The sequence below is a fragment of the Perognathus longimembris genome, chromosome 8 (assembly GCF_023159225.1).
Source record: "Perognathus longimembris pacificus isolate PPM17 chromosome 8, ASM2315922v1, whole genome shotgun sequence".
In the NCBI taxonomy this organism is placed as follows: Eukaryota; Metazoa; Chordata; class Mammalia; order Rodentia; family Heteromyidae; genus Perognathus; species Perognathus longimembris.
Genome location: NC_063168.1, coordinates 951,183 through 973,191, shown reverse-complemented (window position 1 = coordinate 973,191; position 22,009 = coordinate 951,183). Strand labels below are relative to the sequence as shown.

Genomic DNA, 22,009 nt, shown 5'->3' with positions numbered 1-22,009 from the left:
ATGAACACCAGGAAATGAAAGAATCTTTTTCTTTTTTGCCTTTTTAAAATTTTTCTTTTAGGGCTGGGGATATGGCCTAGTGGCAAGAGTGCTTGCCTCGTATACATGAGGCCCCAGCACCACATATACAGAAAACAGCCAGAAGTGGCACTGTGGCTCAAGTGGCAGAGTGCTAGCCTTGAGCAAAAAGAAGCCAGGGACAGTGCTCAGGCCCTGAGTCCAAGCCCCAGGACTGGCCAAAAATAAAAAAAATTAAAATTTTCTTTTAGTTCTGTTTGTTCAATTATCTGTCTTTGGTAGCATAAGGGGAGGCACAGAAATGGAGGGACAAACTGTGAAAACGGTGAACAAATAGCAGTGCTACTCACTGTTGAAAATGAGCTATATAATTTGTAGTTGGGGAAGGGAGGGAAAAACTGAAAGGGAGGGGGGAATGGGGTGACACTGTCCAAAAACAAATATACTCTTTACCTGGCTTGTATAACTGTAACCCCTCTGTAGATCACCTTTATAATAATAAAAAATTATTTTAAAAGGTCAACTAGTTAGAAACCAAAAAAAACCAGAGGCATTAATAAATATCCCTTTAAAAGAGGTCACATTTAACTTTCCTGGAAAAACAGAAACACCTTTCATGAAATGAATTTATTATGATAATGTAGACTTCCATTTTAACCACAATCTATGCAATGTCTATCCTAAAGTCATTAAATGGCCATTTTTAAGTTTAGATTTGAAACCAAAATTTTCTGCACTTAATAATTATATAAACCAAAGTCAATAAACCAGGTTTCTATCTGAAGTTTTTTTTGTTGTTTTTTTAACTATCTGCGACAAATCTTTGAAAAGGAAGAGTTGTTATGGAAAAAAATAATTAAACCACATAGATAATAGAGAATGGGGACAAAGGGGGGAGGTAATAGTGCCCAGACTGCTGTGGTGAGTAGTGGGAGGCACGGAATGAGGGGAATCAAGAAAGAATTAAAGACAGCATTAACAAATTAAACAGAATTATGAAAACAAAGAAAAGCCTATTTCTGAAAGTTTAAAGTTCACTGTAAAATCCACTCCAGGGATAGAAGATGCTGCTGCAGGTAACAGGAGTCAGTGCAGGATGTCCTAGCACAGAAGGGGCGTCTTGCTGCACTCCTACAAAGGGGCCTGGGGCCCCTGGCTTAGAAGATGCTAGTCCATTTGTGATAGTTCATTGCTCACAGAGTTCGAGTCCCACTGGTGCCCCCTCTTTCTACCTCACGGCAAGCCAATTAAAAAAACCCACATACTCTCAGAGCCAGTGAGAAGTTCAAAATCAAGTAAGATTCCCTCCTTTCACTGCTGAGCCCACCCCCAACCACAATAAAAACCAAGCCAGACGCCTTTTTTGGTTCACTCAACCCTTTTGTCAGATATGCTTGGGAACCTGCCAGGGTCTCTCTAAGGAGTTTCATTTTGTGGGTACAGATGGTCTCCAACTTACCACAGCTCTACTTAGGATTTTTCAATTTTGTGAATTGTCCAACGATAACATATGTTTAGTAGAAACTGTACTTGGAAGTTGATCTTTGGCTGAGCTACTGCTATGGGGCCTGATCGTCTCTCCTGACGTTAGGCAGCAGCAGCCAGCCCCAACTCCTAGTTAGCTGCTTATCAGCCAGGCAATTGTGAGGAGCAACAACTGGTACTGTATGTGTGCTGTATGGCCAGTGTGCTTTCGATACAGATATTTAGTAAGGTCCATGGGTTAACGGCAGGTTATTATAAAACTGGCTCTGTTAGGTGATTTGCCTACGTTTATGGAGACTAATGTGCATGATCTGAGCAAGTTTGAGGGCGATCAGGTCAGACTGGGAATGTAGCTCACTGACAGGGCATGTGCTTACACTTACTAAGTTCACTCTTAAGCTACAGAAAGAATACAAACAACAAACAAAAGAAAGAAAAGCTAAGAAAAAGAGAGGTCAGGTTAAACTATGATGTATAGTAGATATACATGTGTTACAAATTAATAATAGTTTCAACTTATGGTGGGTTTATTATGAAGTACTTCATCCTACATTTGAGAGCTTCTGTACAATAAACTTTCCGATACTCTCTTGGAGTGTGTGTGCACGTGCACACACCATCGGTCTTGTTCTCCAAACTTAATTTTGGGTGGAGATTCAAGCCACTTCTGCAAGGCTAACACCATACCAGAGAAACTTCTGGTGGGCGAGTTAGGAAGGCTTGTTTTGCCCAGGAAGTCTGTTCTCTGTAGGAATACTGATCATTAAAGATTTGATAGTGTGTGATGCATTATCAATTTGAATAGTCACATATCTTATGATTTCTTATTCTCTGGGTTGGACACCTGACCCAAGCCAGGGTGACCACTATTCTAGCCTGGGATTTTTAACACTCTAGGAACAGAATCTGGTATACTTCCTTGCATTGGAAGGCTACAGAATGTGAATCTGAAAGCTGTCTGTGGGTTTCCTCCATCAATGTAGGAAAGGGATATTGGTGGTGAGAGAAAAGCTCAGAGTGCAGTAGCTATGGAAGAGAGGAAAGTCCTAGTGCAATTAGACAACAGATCCTGTTGTCCACAGATGACACCACATAGTTCCACTTTTACCCTAAGGAGTTCCACTTACTATTCTATCACAACCAGTCAGTATTAATTTTCTTATGTTATCAATACTAGAGCTGGTCATGGTGGCAGTTAGTCCCAGATCTTTGTAGGCAGAAGCATGATGATTCAAGGCTAGCCTAGGCTACAGAGTGAGAACTTGACTATGAAGAAAACAATTATTTTAATTTTGTTCAATTCCCTTGTAATACCAGATGAAGACTTATAAAGGAGTTAGGTGTGGTGGTACATGCCTACAATCCCAGCTATTTGGAAGTAGAGACAAAAATTACTTTCATTAGAGGCCAGTCTGGATAAAGCTAGTGAGATCCTATCTCTAAAACTAGTATAGCTGGGTTCTGATGACTCATACTTATAATCCCAGCAACTCAGGAGGCTGAGATCTGAGGACTGTGGTTCAAAGCCATTCTGGGCAGTCCCTGAGGTTTATCTCCAACTAACCAAGAAAAAGTCAGAAGTGGAGCTGTGACTCAAGTAGTAGAGGACTCACTTTGAGCACAAAAGCTCTGGGACAGCACCCAGGCTGAGATGAAGCCCTAGGACCAGCACAAAAATAAGCACCTCCCCCAGAAAAGAAAAAAACAAACAAACAAAACAATACACACAAAAAGGAAAGGCTGGTGTAGAATGCTTGCTTAGAAAATCTAAGGTCCTGGGTTCAACGCCCAGTATTGAAAAAAAAGAAAGCCAGATGTACTGGTATATGACTATTAGCTTAGCTACTGGGAAACCTAATATATGTATACCATGGCTAGGCTGTAAGTTGAGATCTCTTATCAAAAATAATGAGCAAAAATCAGGGCTGAAGGCATGATTCAGCAGACATTGCCTATGGTGCAAGCCCTTAGAATGGGGCTCAACCCCCTAGTATTGCCAAAAAAAATTCTTGTTAGAGAAGATTCTCAAGGTTCAGATATCCTGCCCAGAGCTGAGGAAAATCAGTGACTTCAGAAAAGGATCTGTAGGGCTGGGGATATAGCCTAGTGGCAAGAGTGCCTGCCCCGGATACACGAGGCCCTAGGTTCGATTCCCCAGCACCACATATACAGAAAACGGCCAGAAGCGGCGCTGTGGCTCAAGTGGCAGAGTGCTAGCCTTGAGCGGGAAGAAGCCAGGGACAGTGCTCAGGCCCTGAGTCCAAGGCCCAGGACTGGTCAAAAAAAAAAAAACAACAAAAAACAAAAACAGAAAAGGATCTGTAATTCTATACAAGTGTGAAGGGCTTGAAGATAACCAACATTTGTCTCAAAAGCGACAAGAAACAATTTTGTGGGGAGGTAAGTAGGCAAGTAATGGCAGAATCAGAATTTAATATTAACAAGACTTTTCACCAGGCACAGGTATCTCACACCTGTAGTCCCAGTAATTCAAGAGGCTGAGACTGAGAGCATGTGGTGAGCTCAAGGCCAGCCTAGGCAGAAATGTCCAAGAGTCTCAACCTCTAAAATAATCAGTAAAAGAGTTTAGTACTTGATAGAATGCCAGCCTAGCAGGTGTGAAGTCCTGAGTTCAAACCCAGTAAACACACACATACGCACCCACCCACCCAAAACAAATAGCATAGATCATAAAGCAAAAACTATCACACGTGGTAATTGTCAGGTTGAGAAGTAATGAGGGCCTGAACTTCTGTGATTGTTACAATCACATTCAGGGACAGGTAAGCAGTGAGGATTACAGGGGGATCGGAAGGAACGCAGAAAACCTCAGGATTATGACTGCTGGGTACCAATTACAGAGAATAAAACCTGAGCAAGGTTAATAAGTTGAGCTCAAGATGGTACTGGAGTAGCAAACAGGGCTCTATGCAAGGCCAAGAAATCACAGGTATATGCCAGAGGCATAGAAGAGATCACTCAGTGACAAAACGTGGAGTTGGCTGGTTTGAACAAGGAAAAAGCAGCAGCTATGTAGGCAGGAAATGGGTAGAACAGAAGCCCTCAAGGAAAATGTGCAGTGTTTCATGAGGGTACAGGTGGAGAAAGATCTGAGAGGAAGGAGTCAGCAGCAGTGCCATGTACACTATAAGAGACCAAGTGAGACACATTTGGCTGTCACCTAATAAGATCCCTGTAGGACAGTTATAGGGCTGGTGAATTCTGCAGTTCCACAGTACTACCAAGGACATAGGTACTTTTTCCTTTTTCTGTTGTTAAACTGCTCTAGCTTTATCCTCAGACTAAAATCTTTCATCGATTGCTAGATGACTGCCACAGTACCCCAGACATAAAGAGCCATGGAAGAGAAGTGTTTCTTGTGTTTCCTTTTAGAGTGATTCAGTCCCTCAGTAGACCTGACCACATAACACTGAGGAGAACTAGGACATATCAACCTTGAACAAGAATGTGATTGTTACAATTGACTTAAATAGGATTTCACTCCTAAGCTAAAACTGACATGGTCACTTTTCTTAAGGGTTAGGTAAATGAAAAAACAACAACAAACCCAACAAACTGGAATTGTATTAACAAGAAAACAAAGTGGGTAGACACAGAATAGGTTACAGGCATGAAGGAGTGACATTCTATATTAAGGATTTTTGGGTTGCACTTCTCCAACCCTGTTATTCATGGTTATTTCTGAGATAGGGTTTTGATTCCTGCTGGGTACATGCCTGGATTGGGATCTTCCTGTCGTTGCTGGAATGACAGGTGTATGATAGCATATCTAGCTTTTCTGTGCAAATTTATTTTTTCTGTGCAGATTGTTTTCTGCCTTAGTTTGCCTGGCAACACAATCTTTCCAATATCAGCTTCCCATATAACTTAGGATGACAAGTGTGAAGCACTGTGTCCAGTTATGGATTGAGAAAGAGCCTCATGGACTTTTCTGCCCAGGTTGGTCTTGAACTATGATCTTCTCATTTTTCAGCTTCTTAAGTAATTAGAATTACAGGCATGAACCACAGGAACCCAGATGTACTGAAGAATTTAATATGATTTAAAAAAAACACCACTTAGTATTCATTTAGGAAAGAGCAGGAATGTTTGAAGACATAAAAGAATTAATGCAGGAATAAATCTTAAATCAACTTACAAGCTTTATGTGACAAAATGAACCCTATAACTTTAAGAGGATATATCTTAAAAACATCGAATTTCCTTTAGCAAATAGTTACTTTCTGAAGCCAATGAGAGTTGTTCCTCCCCCTCCCCTCTTCTTCAGTCATCCTCCAGCCCTGCTTTTTGCTGGTTACTTTGTTTCCTTGACTTTTTTTGGGTGGGGTTGGCTGGGGGGGAGTGGGGGGAGGCTGTGTTGGCTTCTAATCTTGGTTTTCTAGATTTTAGCTGCTGAAAAACTAGGATTTCAGGTGTGAGACCCCAATGCCCAGCTATTTTCTGCAGTAAAAATGTAATTTTTACTTTTCATTGTTCTACACAAACTTTTAAAATGGCTGGGGATATATCTCAGAAGGAGAGCACATATAGCCCTGGATTTAATCTCTAGCATCAAATAAAGCAAAACAAAAAGTCCCATGAGACCTAAAATTGCTTTATAAAACTAAGTTCTGGTTCTAAAGAAGAACCAGAATTGCTAGTCAAATGCTTCCAACCATATTTCTTTGTACTTCTTTTTGAGTTAATTTAGTTAATTTAGGAATCTTACTTTAGGTTTATAAGGTTTCTCTATTATACCTACCTGGCCGAGCTGATCTACAAGTCCCCAGAATTTTTTTCTAATACATTTCGGATTAGTGTGACCTACAAATGAGGTTCTCTTGTGAGAGAGGGAAGATAGAAGAGAGGCAGAAGGTATTTTGTACCACACATACTTTTGAAAATTATGTGCTATTGGGAGCAATATTTTAACTATATGTACAATATAACATGTATTTGTATTCTTTTTATATTTCCATTAATTGAACACATATGGATGCTTAAAGCAAGATAAAATTATATTGATGGAATTATAACTCATAACATTTAATATTTATAATGTGTAGTTAATGATGATAGTAAGAACTGGGGTTACATAGAAATACAGAAAATTCTTATAGGTGTTAAATTCTTTTATTTAATTCAGTATTAAAAATAAATCTATTGTGTCAATTAAGTTATGCATTTTAAAGTCTTTAAGTAACAGTAAAATTCTAGTAGGTGCTGGGAGGGATTTTGTAGATGTAATTAAAGCACCCTATCAACTGACTTTTTTGCCAGTCCTGGGCCTTGGATTCAGGGCCTGAGCACTGTCCCTGGCTTCTTTTTGCTCAAGGCTAGCACTCGGCCACTTGAGCCACAGCGCCATTTCCGGCTTTTTCTGTTTATCTGGTGCTGAGGAATCCAACCCAGGGCTTCATGCATGCTAGGTAGGCGCTCTACCACTAAGCCGCATTCCCAGCGCCCCATCAGTTGACTTTAAGTTAACCAAAAGGGCAATTACTGTAGATATATTTGATAATTAGTTAGGAGCCCTTTCATAGAGTGATAAGGTTTTTTTCAAAGCTAAGAGACTCCAAGCCACAGGCTGGACCTACAATCCCTCTTCCTTCTCCATCCCCCTAGAATGCCTAGAGACAATAAACGTCAACTCTTACGCTGAAGGTTCCAGCTTATTCCTGGTCTTCCCTTCCTGACTGCCTGTACCTACAGATTTTGAGCTTGTTAACAAGTACCCACAGCACTATAAGCCAATTTCTCACAATAAATCTACAAACATACTTTCATATTTTAAATCTCCACCTGGTTCTGCTTAATACAGACACTTGTAACATAGAACATTCATTATCTGCCCATAACTCCCACCTTGTATAGACCCAACTCTACTTACAGATGCTATGCAGTGTGTGATGAAACACTTTGGGAAGGCTTGAACTCAGGACCTAGGCTCTGTCCCTGAGCTTTTGTGCCAAAGGCTAGCACTCTACCAGTAGAGCCATAGTTTCACTTCTGGCATTTGGGTGGTTAATTACAAGTAAATGTTTCACAGATTTTTCTGCCTGGATATCATGGAACTGTTGTTAGGTCCTCTCCCTGAGGGCTCCATGTAGATACCCACACCTCATTAAGTCTCCACCCAGTTACCTGGGTAACCAGCTGACCTGGAGGCAGTTACCTCCCCTTTCCCTGAGGTCACCTCCTAATCCACCTGGCCACACCCCTTGCCCCTGCCCTAGATAAAAGGCAGGGCTGGGTGGGGGTCTCTCTCTCTCCCTTCTCTCTGGCCATGGATCATCTCGGCCACAGGCCAGCAGTTGGGTAATAAACTTTCTCTTCTGCCTGAATACCGCGTGGCGTTCTCTTTTACCGGCTACCTACTTTAAAAACCTAACAACTGTGATCCTCAGATCTCAGTCTGTTGAATAGCTAGGATTACAGGCACCAGTCACCAACAATCATTATAGCATCTTTTATAAGGAAACCAATTTCACTCATGAGGGTTCTAGACTCTCTCATGACTTAATCACCTCGAAAAGGACTAATATCATTATATTGGAGAAGTTTCAACAAATGAATACATTCAAACTGTAAGGTCCCCTCCCTGAGGGCTCCATGTAGATGCCCCCACCTCATTAAGTCTCCACCCAGTTACCTGGGTAACCAGCAGACCTGGAGGCAGTTACCTTCCCTTGCCCTGAGGTCACATCCTAATCCACCTGGCCACACCCCTTGCCCCTGCCCTAGATATAAGGCAGGGCTGGGTGGGGGTCTCTCTTTCCCTTCTCTCCGGCCATGGATCATCTTGGCCACAGGCCAGCAGTTCGGTAATAAACTTTCTCTCCTGCCTGAATAACGCGTGGCGTTCTCCTTTACCGGCTACCTACTTTAAAAACCTAACATATATGGTGCCGTGACTTGGATGGGGCTTAAGAGTCAGGACAGGCGGAATTCCCATCCATTTTTCTTCTTTTTCTGGGAGTATCCCAGTCCTGACGGCCCTTTTTCCACGAACTGAACTGCTGCGAGATGCCACGTGGCACTTTTCACTATCATTGCTGGCCTCCACATTCACATCCACACCACTTGTCTACCCTGGTGAGTGAAACTGCTGCTGCTCCGGTCCGCTTCTGCCGCTTCTGCCCAGTAAGCTCATCCACTCACCAGGCGCCTCCCTCCCGTGCTTTTTGGGTTTTGCATCACAGTCACACCTGAGCCGGGACACTGCTAGCACACCTCTTGACAGTGCAATGAGGCCTGCTCGAATTACTCAAACAGATACAGTTTTTGCCACTGCAATGGTAAGTGGTCAGAAGTCACTTATATTCAGGCTCTCTTTCTCTCTTTTCCTCTCTTTCTCTTCCTTTTTTTCCCTCTCTCATCTGCCGGATTACTTGCTTACTTTATAAAAACTCCAAGTCGTACCATCCTGATAACGTGCCTTGCTCACAAAGCTTCCTCTTTTTACAGACCTCCAATACTGAGGCTTGACCACCAATGTGCGCTGTCAGCAAAGATATCTAAAAGTTCTTTTCTCTAGCATTGACCACGTGGTAGATATTGGGTTTAACAGGAACCAGCTCAGGCATCATTATGCCTTGCTACCTGTTCTCTGTTAGTGTGTTTGTGTCCTCCTGCCACACCCCTCAACATGGCATCCCACTGGAGTTTATCAAAATATAGTTTCTCCATTTTATAATCTGAAAATCGTTGTTTGCTAGCAAAATTGTTTTTCTAACCGACCACGTGGTTTTAAAATATTGGGCAAAAAAAAAATGTCATTTACTATTGGAATTCCAAAAGAGTCTACTGCTGAAATTCATTTTTGCATGCTGTAAAACCTATGTGCACAGTGTGTGTGTCTGTGTAAATGTCATTTGTTAGTATGTCCATCTAGCTATATATCTGTGCTAAAACTCATCACATCTACACATCACATCATTTTGTCATTGCAGAATTCTGGCAAGTATTTGGTCAATTCTTGACAAGGTACAGGTAAGCTCTAGTCCCCTTGGTCTCCTTGTTGTTTTAATTGGAAATAAAAAAGGGCTTTTGTGGCAAAGACGCCTTGGATTGCAGTTCGAAGCCAGCCCGGGCAGAAAATCTCTCAAACTCCATCTCCCGACTAACCAGCGAAGAGCCAGGCTGGAAGCATGGCTGAAGAGACTTATCTCTTACCAGCCAAATGCTGGAAGTGGAGCTCAAGTGGTAGAGTACTAGCCTCGAGCAGAAGTGCTCAGGGACAGTGCCCAGGCCCTGAGTTCAAATCCTGTGAATGCCAACGGGGGCAAGCCATCCCAGCAACAAGCACCTAGACCACTGGGACTCAGCCAGTTCCGGGAACAAGGATCATGGAGTGAAGTAAGAGGAAAATGATCGCATCCAAAATGGAGTCACTTTGTCTCACCCTTTCAAAATTAATCAGAGCCGGGGGATCAAGAGATAGTAGCTTGTCCATCTAATGTCCATACCTGAGTATAAGAACTAGCCAAGTCACCCAATTTTTAATTTTGTGCCCTAAGCCCTTCTTTTTGCCTTAATATTTTTTTTGTCCAGCCCCTGCCTCATGAGACTTCTTCCAGGCTTCACTCAAGGACTGGCATCTACCACCAAGGGACCCTGCTGCTCGCCTTCTCCAGGAGAGGCCACATTTCTGCCTTTTACCCCTAATGCCGACGCCCCTTGCCAGCAGGAAGCAGCCAGAGAGAGTCTTCGCCCTTTTTCATAACTATTAAAAGGCTGGAATGTTAGGTCCTCTCCCTGAGGGCTCCATGTAGATGCCCCCACCTCATTAAGTCTCCACCCAGTTACCTGGGTAACCTGCAGACCTGGAGGCAGTTACCTCCCCTTTCCCTGAGGTCACCTCCTAATCTACCTGGCCACACCCCTTGCCCCTGCCCTAGATATAAGGCAGGGCTGGGTGGGGGTCTCTCTTTCCCTTCTCTCAGGCCATGGATCATCTTGGCCACAGGCCAGCAGTTCAGTAATAAACTTTCTCTTGGGCAGGGGATATGGCCTAGTGGCAAGAGCGCTTGCATCTTATACATGAAGCCCTTGGTTCGATTCCCCAGCACCACATATACAGAAAATGGCCAGAAGTGGCGCTGCAGCTCAAGTGGCAGAGTGCTAGCCTTGAGCAAAAAGAAGCCAGGGACAGTGCTCAGGCCCTGAGTCCAAGGCCCAGGACTGGCAATAAATAAATAAATAAGCTTTCTTTCCTGCCTGAATACCGTGTGGCGTTCTCCTTTACCGGCTACCTACTTTAAAAACCTAACACAAACCACAGCAACCAGTTTTTCTTTTTGCTTATTTCCACTATTTTGGAACTCTACATAAGTTTGCAACTTCAGGGAATAGTTCCTTTCCAGTGCTTCAAAACATTTTCTTCCCTGTGACACCTGACCCTTGTTTGTATTCTGCTCAAGTTCATTTATCTTTCACTTATCTTCAGCAAATCTTAGCTCATGGGTTTTCAGTTTGTGTATGACCATCACCAAATCAAATAAGAAACCCATTCATTTTATTCTAGTCAAACTGCTTCTTTAATTCCTATCAGTTGTCCCTGTGTATGACACCAAGTTATTTTTCTAGCTTAAAGATTCACTATAATATTCTGCATATCTTGAGGACATAGTCAATGACTGTTTAACTTAGTTTCAGCAATCATTACACAAACAAAACATAAAAATGCTGAACAGTAAGTGTTAACACTGTACCTATACAGCTTGATATTCTTTAACACCACAAGAGTAAAGCAACAGAAAAATTCAATGAGATTTTAAAAGATATGTGCACTCATTTATGGTTAAAAAAAGGCATGTGCATTTAATTATGGTTAAAAAGGAGGTTAGAAAACAGTAATGTTCAAAAAAACATGGTGATGATTTTAATATACCAAATAAATTCAGGTTCATAAAAAAGTCTAGTGCATCACGGCACAAGTTGCCATCACTTAAAATATGGAACTAATCCAGATGCCCCCAGTAGATAAGTGGGTCAAGAAAATGTCATACATATATATACACAATGGAATTCTATGCTTTCATCAGAAAGAATGGCATTGCCCCATTCATTAGAAAATGGAAAGATTTGGAACAACTGAAATACTAAGTGAAGTGAGCCAGACCCAAAGAAACATAGACTCTATGGTTTCCCTCATTGGTAATAATTAGTACACGTCTAGGATAATCCCAGCAGAAGATCACAATAGCTCAATAGCTATGTCTATATGAACACATAAGATGATGCTAAGGGAAATGAACTCCAAGTTATGAAAACAAGTGGGATAATGCTGTTGTTGTTAATTTTAACATACCATGTGAAATTATGCCCTGTTTCTTTTGTCTCTCTTTCCTGTGATTTTACCCCCGATATCACTGTAATTGATTTTAGTACCCTGGATATTGTATATACATGTATTGGAACTAGGTAAGGAAAAGGGAATACCAAAATTGAGAGATAAAGGATAAAAAGACAAAATAGTGATTTAGGTCCTATCTGAACGTTACTGTCTTTAAAACCTCACACCATTCAGGGGGCTGGGAATATGGCTTAGTGGTAGAGTGCTTGCCTTAAATGCATGAAACCCTGGGTTCGATTCCTCAGTACCACATATATAGAAAAAGCTTGAAGTGACCCTGTGGCTCAAGTGGTAGAGTGCTAGCCTTGAACAAAAAGAAGCCAAGGACAGTGCTCAGGCCCTGAGTCCAAGCTCCAGGACTGGCCAAAAAAAAAAAAAAAAAAGATTGCTTGTTAACCAGTAAGTGACAACCTGGAGGGCAAAACCTCACACGATTCAGATCAATTTTACAGGCATTAACTACTTCCAAATATTGATTTAAATAATTAAATATTGGGCTGGGAATATGGCCTAGTGGCAAGAGCGCTTGCCTCCTACACATGAAGCTCTCGGTTCGATTCCCCAGCACCACATATATGGAAAACGGCCAGAAGGGGCGCTGTGGCTCAGGTGGCAGAGTGCTAGCCTTGAGCGGGAAGAAGCCAGGGATGGTGCTCAGGCCCTGAGTCCAAGGTCCAGGACTGGCCAAAAAAAAAAATTAAATATTGATTTAAATGATTTTTCTGCTACTCCTAAAATTAATAATTTCTCTATGAGTACAAGCTCCAGAAGATCTGCTATCAAATAACCTTTAACTCAATGAAAATTACTATACAAATATAAATGATATATTTGATATTTATCAGCCTAAAATTGTAAGTTAACTAAACTTAATGTGCTTACTATAGTGAAAATGGCTAAATACTAATTGGCAACATTAAAGAGCATCAATTTTTTCATCTGTTCAGAGCAGCTCTAAAAACACTGATTGATTAGGGCTGGGAATATGGCCTAGTGGCAAGAGTGCTTGCCTCCTACACATGAAGCTCTCGGTTCGATTCCCCAGCACCACATATATGGAAAACGGCCAGAAGGGGCGCTGTGGCTCAGGTGGCAGAGTGCTAGCCTTGAGCGGGAAGAAGCCAGGGATGGTGCTCAGGCTCTGAGTCCAAGGCCCAGGACTGGCCAAAAAAAAATAAAAAATAAAAAATAAATAAAAATAAAAACATTGATTGGCTTAATTATTTTACTTTTGAAAGTTTAGTCTAAGGAAATATTTAACATTAACCCATCTACTTATAAACTCAAAATTTAAAAAGCAAAGTTCAGCCTCTATGCATAAGCATTCACTGTAGCAATAGTATAAATAAAACCAGAAGAAATAATCTATATGTCTAAGTATAAGGTTACTTAAATAAACTCACAGGAATGCTATATGGAATATAATTTTATAAGCAATTATACATAATTACTTCTGTTAATGAGATATATAAGACACAAAATCGCACAGTATCTGAGTAAAACATTATCCAAAAGTGTAAACACAAGTAAAACAAATCTCAAACTTTTAAGTGTTCTTTTGTTTTGCTAACTTACCAGAAAGAAAAGGCTCTAATAGTTACATTACTATTCATATAGTTGCTTAAGATATTCTCCTCATTCACCTGCTTAACGGAAGTAGAGTCTAATAGAGTAAAAAAAATACTTTTTCCCTGAGTATATGAGATGTGTGAAGTCCAAGTCCCTGAGACAGAAGGTAAGCCAGAAGTATGTTTTAAGGAAGCAACTCTGTTCTTGGACCAAATCTACCTGTATCACTTGTTTTTGTGGGTTTCTTTTTTGTCATTCTGAGTTGGAGACAAAACTATTTGGTGGTGTATAAAAATCTGGACTTTTAAAGCATGTGCACCAAGCAAACAATTCCATATCAATAAGAAATGATGTGCATACTTATCAAAAAAGGCAGCCTAGGGGCTGGGGATATGGCCTAGAGGCAAGAGTGCTTGCCTTGTATACATGAAGCCCTGGGTTCAATTCCCCAGCACCACATATACAGAAAACGGCCAGAAGTGGCGCTGTGGCTCAAGTGGTAGAGTGCTAGCCTTGAGCAAAGAGAAGCCAGGGACAGTGCTCAGGCCCTGAGTCCAAGGCCCGGGACTGGCAAAAAAAAAAAAAAAAAAAAAAAAAAAAAGGCAGCCTATATACACATTTTATGATGCTTCTGAAGATAATATACTCTGAATCAGAGAATGCAACTTATGAATGTTTTTCACTTTAAAAGTTAATGAACATCTAACTTTACAAGCTAGTAAACTTCTAACTTCCTGTTTCTTAATTTTAAACTAGATTTAAAATAATTTATTCTCCTGATGACTTAAGCATTTAACTTCCTCATATAGATTAAGCCAGGCAAAAAGCAAGACAAATTCATGTAAAACATTTCTAAAGAAAATATACAGCCCCCAAATCTAAAACTTACTGTTCGTGGAAATCCAGCATTGGTGGCTCAAATCGTATGGGCCTGCAATTACCCCGGTACAGAGATATACTGTAAAGAAAAAGACAAAATGTAAGAATCAATTCTTTAATTCTCCAAACTAGTTGAGCACTTGACTTCTGACATGAGAAAGTATGTTTAAGAAAGACCTACAGAATGAGAGAAAATGTTTGCCAGCTATCCATAAAAGATTAATATCTACATATATATACACACATATATAAAGAACTAAAAGTTAAGTGCCAAAAGAACAAATAATCCAATTAATAAACTGCCAAATTAATTGAATAAACATTTTTCAGAAGAACAAGTGACTAATAAATATATGAAGTGCAAATCAAAAGACACTGAGTTTCCATCTCATCCAAGCCACAACAGTTATAATCAAGAAAAAACAACAGGGCTGGGATGTGGGCTCAGTGGAAGAGTAGTTGCCTGGCTTGTAGAAAGCCCTAAGTTTGATTCCCAGCTCTGCAAGAGAGAGAGAGAGAGAATGACAAGTAATAGGTGCTCTTAAGGATGTGGGGAAAAGGAAACCTCATACACTGTTGGTGGGAAAGCAAACTAGTATACCGGAAATTAGTATAGAAGTTCATAAAAAAACTAAAATCAAACCAGGTGTTGATGGCTCATTTCAGTCATCTCAGTTACACAGGAGGCTGGAGGTACTAGGCCAGTTAAATAAAGATGTAGTGGTGTCTATCATTCCAGCTACTGTAGGAAGCCTAAAACAGGAGCCGGTCCAGGCATATACAGTAAGACTCTACATCAGAATAACAAGAATAAAAATGGCTGGAGGCATGACTCAGCTGTAGAGTGCTTATCTAGCAAGTGTGAGACCTTGAGTTCAAACTCTAGTATGGAGGTGCTGAGGAGTCCTATCCATGACCTTGCTTGATCTTTGGCAAATATTCCAAGAAGGGGGATTCAACATACAAGATAGACCCCTGCCTACTCATGTTACTCATACCACTAGTCACAATAGCCATGCTCTAGAAGCAGCCTAAGTGCCCAACAACTGACGGGCAGATAAAATGTGGCAAACATGTCAGTGGGGGCTTGTGCAACATCAAGAAGAATGAAATTTCAATGTCTGCAGGAAAATGGAGATCATCAAATGGATTAAGAAAAGCCAAGGGGATGGGAATATGGCCTAGTGATAGAGTGCTTGCCTCGTACACATGAGGCCCTGGGTTCAATTCCTCAGCACCACATAGAAAAAGCTGTGGCTCAAGTGGTAGAGTGCTAGCCTTGAGCAAAAAGAAGCCACGTACAGTGCTCAGGCACTGAGTTCAAGCCCCAGGACTGGCCAAAAACAAACAAACAAAAAACCCCAAAAAACCAACAACAAGAAAAGCCAAGCTCAAAAAGGTAAATATTTCATGTTTTCACTCACTGGCAGAATATAGATAAAAAATGATACGGATGATAGGGCATGAGGTCTGGGGCGGGGGGGATCAGCAGGTGAGGGACAGCGAAAAAGGTACTAAAATGTTAATTATTTGGGAACCCAAAAATGATTGAAGACTACTTTCTGGCTCCAAATTAAGGAATAACTAGAGATACAGATACAAGTCCTTTGGAAAACGGTCTACGCTGTTTGGCTGACTGGCAGGTTGAATATGGTAACTCTGGTTAGCAAGCAACTCCCAAATGAAACAAACAGGACTTTCTCAGGGTTCTAGGAATTCATGTTTTCACAGGGTCAACTACTACCATAACAGTATCTCCTGAAAGAATGGTTTGTGGTTCTACCTGAATGTGAAATACCTAGTGTTTGTGGAAGTACAAGAAGTACAGGGTGTCAACTCTGAAGCTGCCAATGTCCGTTCACAAACAAGCACTAACTACAAACAAGTGCAGGTGGGAACCTCATCACTGAGATTGTCACAGTCACCAAACACTTAAGAGTGGTTCCAAATGTGACTTCTACTACAGAGACAGTTAATAAAGAATGACTTAAGAGAAGTCAGCGAGAAGATAATGTATGTTCTCCTGTAATACATTTTAGTTTGTTCTACTTTTTTGGGATAAGAAGTCTCACTGTGTAACCCAGACTGGCCTCAACTTCACATCTCCGCACCTCAGCCTCATAAATGCTGGAATTACAGGTATGCATGCCTGATTCCTTACATTTTCATTTTAATGTTGCATTTCTCTAATAACTAATAATGTTAAAGAGCTGCTCATTTATTTACTGTCAATATGAGATAGCCTAACATATATTTTCCCCTGTCCCTTGCTTTTCTTATTACTAATGATTATCTTGGAGAACAGAAGTTTTTAATTTAGACAACACTCAATTTATCATTTTCTTTTATGATGTATGCTTTGGTATCTTGAGACAAGTTCATTCAGGTTACAAATAATTCCACTAAGTAACCTAACATTTTATTCAAAGAATTTAATGCTTTCAATTTTAAAATTAGGCCTATTATGTTCCATTTTAAGTTAATTTTGATGTATGTCCAAGTTAAGGATAAAAATTATTTTGCCTTATCTAAACTAGGTCTTCAAAACAAGTGGCTTAAGAGCATCCTCCAATTTGTTTATTCTTGTCAAAACTTGTTTATATGATTCAAGGTACTTATCATTTCCATATACATTTGAAACTTATTTAAATTTTTAATCATAAAAATTTCCTTTTATTTATTATTACATTTTTATCTTTTTGGTGGTCTTCATTCTTTTGTTAGAGTTTTTACCTATAACAATTTATCCACCTTTTTTTAAATCCATGTCTGCTAGCCACAAATGTTCTAGCTTTATCCAAGAATATTTCTGTTGGGTATAGCTTTCTAGATTGGCAATTTTTCCTTCTGATAGTTTAAAGATGTCATTTATTGATTTTTAGTGTTTATTTGGGTCAGATGAAAAACTAGTAGTCATTTTATGTAATTCTCTCCTTGGCTACAATTATCACTGTTTTTCATGAATTTGAATATTTTGTGGCTGAGTATGGTTTTGTGTTATTCTTGTTTTGGATGTATCAAAACACTTTTGACCGTTCCCTTGTCCCTGGGAGCGTCATTACACCTATGTTAAGATTGTTTACTATTGTAACAGGGTTGGTTCATTCTTTTTCTACTCATTCCCTCCGTCCCACCTTTAGTTTGGATTACTTCTATTACTATGCATTTGAATTCACAGATCTTTTTCCCTCTTTCTCAAATGTCTAAGTTGTTAACTTATTCAGTGACATTTTCCTCCCCCAAACAGTATTTTTCATCTCCTAAGGTTTCATTTGGTCCTTTTTATATTAATCATCTTTCTTCATTATGTTTATATCTTCCTGTATGTCACTGAAAAATGCAGAATAGATGTGTTCTGTTTCTTTTTTTTTGCCAGTCCTGGGGCTTGGACTCAGGGCCTGAGCACTGTCCCTGGCTTCTTTTTGCTCAAGGCTAGCACTCTGCCACTTGAGCCACAGGGGCCACTTCTGGCCATTTTCTGTATATGTGGTGCTGGGGAATTGAACCCAGGACTTCATGTATACAAGGCAAGCGCTCTTGCCACCAGGCCATTTTCCCAGCCCCGTGTTCTGTTTCTTGTGGGGATGAAACACCCTTTGCTGCCATGCCACTAGCCACTCAAGCCTTTGTAGCATGGGTAGGATGAAAAAGGGCATCTGCCTAGGTTTTTGGCTGCCAAACCCACCTAGAACAGCTCTTCACTGACAGCAGGAGGAGATGGGAACTCCTGCTCAGCTGCCAAGCCCTCTGAAAACAGGTGGGGATGACAGGAGCAGTCCCGGAGCTTGAATACTATGGCCTGCACTGTTCTTATCAGGTTTAGGTAGATTTTAGTGAGGAAATGTTACCTGGTTAGTCAAGTCCTTTGAGCAACACCCAGAGGTTGGTTGTGCCTGTTAATTCTGACCAGTTTACTAGAGCATGTCTCACTGACAAGCTCCATTTCTCCTCATGCTCATTTTAAAGCAAATTTTTTTTGAAAAATACTAGTTTACTTAAAGAAGTTTACCAACAGCAATAGCAACATACCAGTAACCGTAACAATATACCAATCTGTTACAGAGGAAGTCATTTTAAAGTAAGTTGTCCTACCTAACATCAGCTTGCTACACTGACTTTTAAGGATTATGGGTAGGCTGAGAGCCAGGGGCTCGGCCTGTAATCCCAGCTCATCACGGGGCTCAGATCTGGGGATCATGGTTTCAGATCAGCCCGGGCAGGGAAGTCCATGAGACTCTCATCTCCAATTAACCACTAGAGAGCCAGATGTGGAGCTGTGGCTCAAGTAGTAGAAGGCTAGCCTTGAGCACAACAGCTCAGGGATAGAACCCAGGCTCTGAGTTCAAACCCCAGGACTGGCACACATACACACAAAAATTATGGAAGAATTACCATTTCTTTTCCCACATGTCACTCGTGTTGGGGGAGGGGGCATGCTACAGAAAAAAACACACAAATGAATAGAAACTCAAAAGAAATCTTGAAAAATAAACTTAAGCTTTTTCACAAAATGTAAAACATCAGTCAACTGCAACTGTTAGGTGGTTTCATCTGTCATTAAGAAAATGGCAAGTTCGAGTGGGTAACACTGTTCAAAAGGAAATGTACTCATTACCTTGTTTATGTAACTGTAACCCTCTGTACATCACCTTTACAGTAAGATTTAAATAAAAAAAGATGGAAAGTTCTGGATCAAACTACAATCTTACAACTACAATGCTTACAATCTTTTACATGATTACAAGTTGCCATAGGCAACTGAAATGGTTGTCTTTAATAATAAGAAAATTATCAAATTAAGTCAAATTGTAAGGAATCTTAGCCATTTTAAGAAATATTTCCAAGAGACGGTGTGGTGGCACATGCCTACAATCCCAGCACATAGGAGACATGCCTGAACTTCACAGCAGAGCCCTGCCTGAAAAAAACCTAAAAACCCGCCAGGTGCTGGTGGCTCAGCCTGTTATCCTAGCTACTCAGGAGGCTGAGATCTGAAGATTGTGGTTCAAAGCCAGCCTGGGCAGGTACGCCTTAGACTCTTACCTCCAATAAATACCAAAAGCCAGGGCTGCACTGTGGTTCTAGTGGTAGAGCATTGGCTTTGAGCAAAAGAAGCCCAGGAATGGCACCCAGGCCCTGGGTTCAAGCCCCAGGATTGGCACCAAAACAAAATACCCCTAAAAACATTCCCTAAAATCCCCAACTTCAAACCCAAATAAAATATATTCCCCAACCCACGACTTTTGGCCTAGGAATACTTTGTGGGCCATATATACCAAAATTTCCAGCTCTTATAATGATAGTATCAACACTGGTCTCAATTTAAGACTTTATACTAGTTGTTCCTATGTCTGAAATGCTCTTCCCTAAGATTTTCATATGATAAGCTTATATGCATCAGCTCACAAAGGCCTTCCCTGAAAGCTTCTCTGTCCTACACCGCTCTAGTTGCTATTTTATTTATTTACTACCTATCGTCTATTTTCTCCATTACAATACAAGCTGTACCATAGAAGGAGTCTTAGCTATGTTGCCAATCAACCCTGTAGCAGTTTTGAAATATAACTGGAAATTATGATACTTTCTTTAAGAGATAGGATTTAACTCCCCCTTCCTTAGATATGACTTACTTCTTATAAATAGAATACAGTGGAAATGATGGCATGTGACTTCTAAGACCAACTGCAGGAGGCTTTGTGGTTTCCCCATAGTTCTTCCTTCTGGGTCACCTGCTCTGGGGGACACCAGCTGCCACGTCATAGAAACAGCTAAGTGGCTCTATGGAGAGCTCTACATGTAAAGCAAGGCGTTTTGACATCAGCCAACAAGGAAGACTTTTGTTGTTTAGCAGCCATTATGTGAAAGAGCCAACATGGCAGAGAACCTTACAGACGAGGCTTTTAGTTGGCTCTCTTCAGATGTTATCCTGACTACAACTTCATGAGACAGCTTGGGCCAAATATGCAGCTAAGCCACTCTTTATTTCCTGACAGAAAATGGGAAATAATATTTGGAGGTAATTTATTACACAGGAATATATAATGAGCATTACAAACAAATTAGCAAATACCCACACTTTATACTCACGTAATGTTTTAACATCTGCAAGCTACTGAAAACCAAATGAATTTTCTAATTTGACCCTCAAAATAACCTTATAGAATTGAATACCCTTCTATTATACACATAGTATGCAGAGAAGTACTCTTTCTCAGTTAGCAAATAAAATCAGGCCCAGAGCCCTTTTCTTTTCCTTTTTAAAATAAATACCTTTATTGTTATTAGAAAGGTGATGTACAAAGGTGTTACAGCTATGTAAGTCAGGTAATGCATACATTTCTATTTGGACAAGGTCACCCTCTCCTTCAGTCTCTCCCAGTTTTCTCTTCCCATCCCCACCCACAAGTCGTATAGCTCATTTTCAACTTACTGTCCACTGCATAGCACTGCCAAATTTATTCACTCATTGTCCCTCATTTCTGTGCCTCCCATGCCCCCTCAAAGACAGATAAATGAAAAAACAAGACAAAAAGAAAACGCTGCAAGAAAGGAAAAAAACCTCATTTTCACTTCCTGCAGCTCATTTTGATGTTTTATATGACCAGGTGTACACAGGTATCGTGCCTTTGTGTACCTCTCCTAAGAATATCCTCCTTTGGTCTCACTGTGTTGGCACCTAGAGATCTATATAATTTATCATGTATTTTAGCTCTAGATTCCACGTATGAGAGAAAACATGTGTCATTGGTCTCTCTGAATTTGGGTTGCCTCAATTAAGATGATTTGTTCTAGGTCCATCCATTTCCTTGCAAGTGGCAACATAGTTAAGACTCAATCTATGGTATTCTATGTATTCTAATAGCTGTGTAAAATTCCACTGTTAATAGATGCCACATTTTTTTTTTATCCACTCATCGACTGTAGGGCATCTGGGCTGTGTGTACAACTTGGCTCTTATGAACAGTGCAGCAGTGAACATGGATGTGCAAGTGTCTTTATGGTATCCTGGCTTGTGATGTTCTGGGTAGATGCCCAGGAGTGGTAAGGCTGGGTCGTAGGGACGATCTATGGTTAGATTTTTGAGGAGCCTTCAGACTACTGTCCAGAGTGGTTGTACTAGCTTATATTCCCACCAACAGTGCAACAGGGTTCCTTTCTCCCCACATCCCCACCAATGTTTATTGTTTAAATTCACAATGTTGGCCAATCTAACTGTTTTGATTTGCATTTCTTTTATGGCCAAAGATGATAAGCATCTTCTCATGTGTTTCTTTGCATTCTTACCTCTTATTCTAAGAAGCCTCTCCTTAGCTCCTTTGCCCATTTAGTGATTGGTGTATTCGCTCTGGGAGGGGTTACTTTCTTGAGTTCCTTGTATATTTTGGATAATAGGCCTTTGTCTGATGTATTGCTGGTAAAGATCTTCTGCCAGGCTGTTGACTGTCTTTCTAGTTTAATAACTATGTCCTTTGCTGTGCAGAAACTTTTTATTTTGATGTAACCCCATTTGTCAAGTCTCTCTCCTATCTGTCATGCCCCTAGGACTCTTTTCAAGAAGTTTCTGCCTATTCCTATGACTTCTAGCATTTCTCCTACCCCTCTTTGCAGTAATTTCAGTTTCTGGGCTGACATTGAGGTCTTTGATCTACTTTGAGTTGATATTAGTACATGGTGACAAACAGGGATCCACTTTTAGGTTTC

The 22,009-nt window shown here is 40.6% G+C and overlaps 1 protein-coding gene across 3 annotated transcripts in view; it reads right to left on the bottom strand.

Moving 5' to 3' along the window:
- Positions 1-22,009, bottom strand: part of Tmem131 (transmembrane protein 131) — a 160,583-nt gene that overhangs the window by 83,617 nt on the left and 54,957 nt on the right. For all 3 annotated transcript variants that reach the window (XM_048352290.1, XM_048352289.1, XM_048352288.1), the window contains exon 4: positions 14,319-14,387. In XM_048352290.1, coding sequence (XP_048208247.1) covers positions 14,319-14,387 — 69 coding nt within the window. The remainder of the gene's footprint in view (positions 1-14,318; positions 14,388-22,009) is intronic.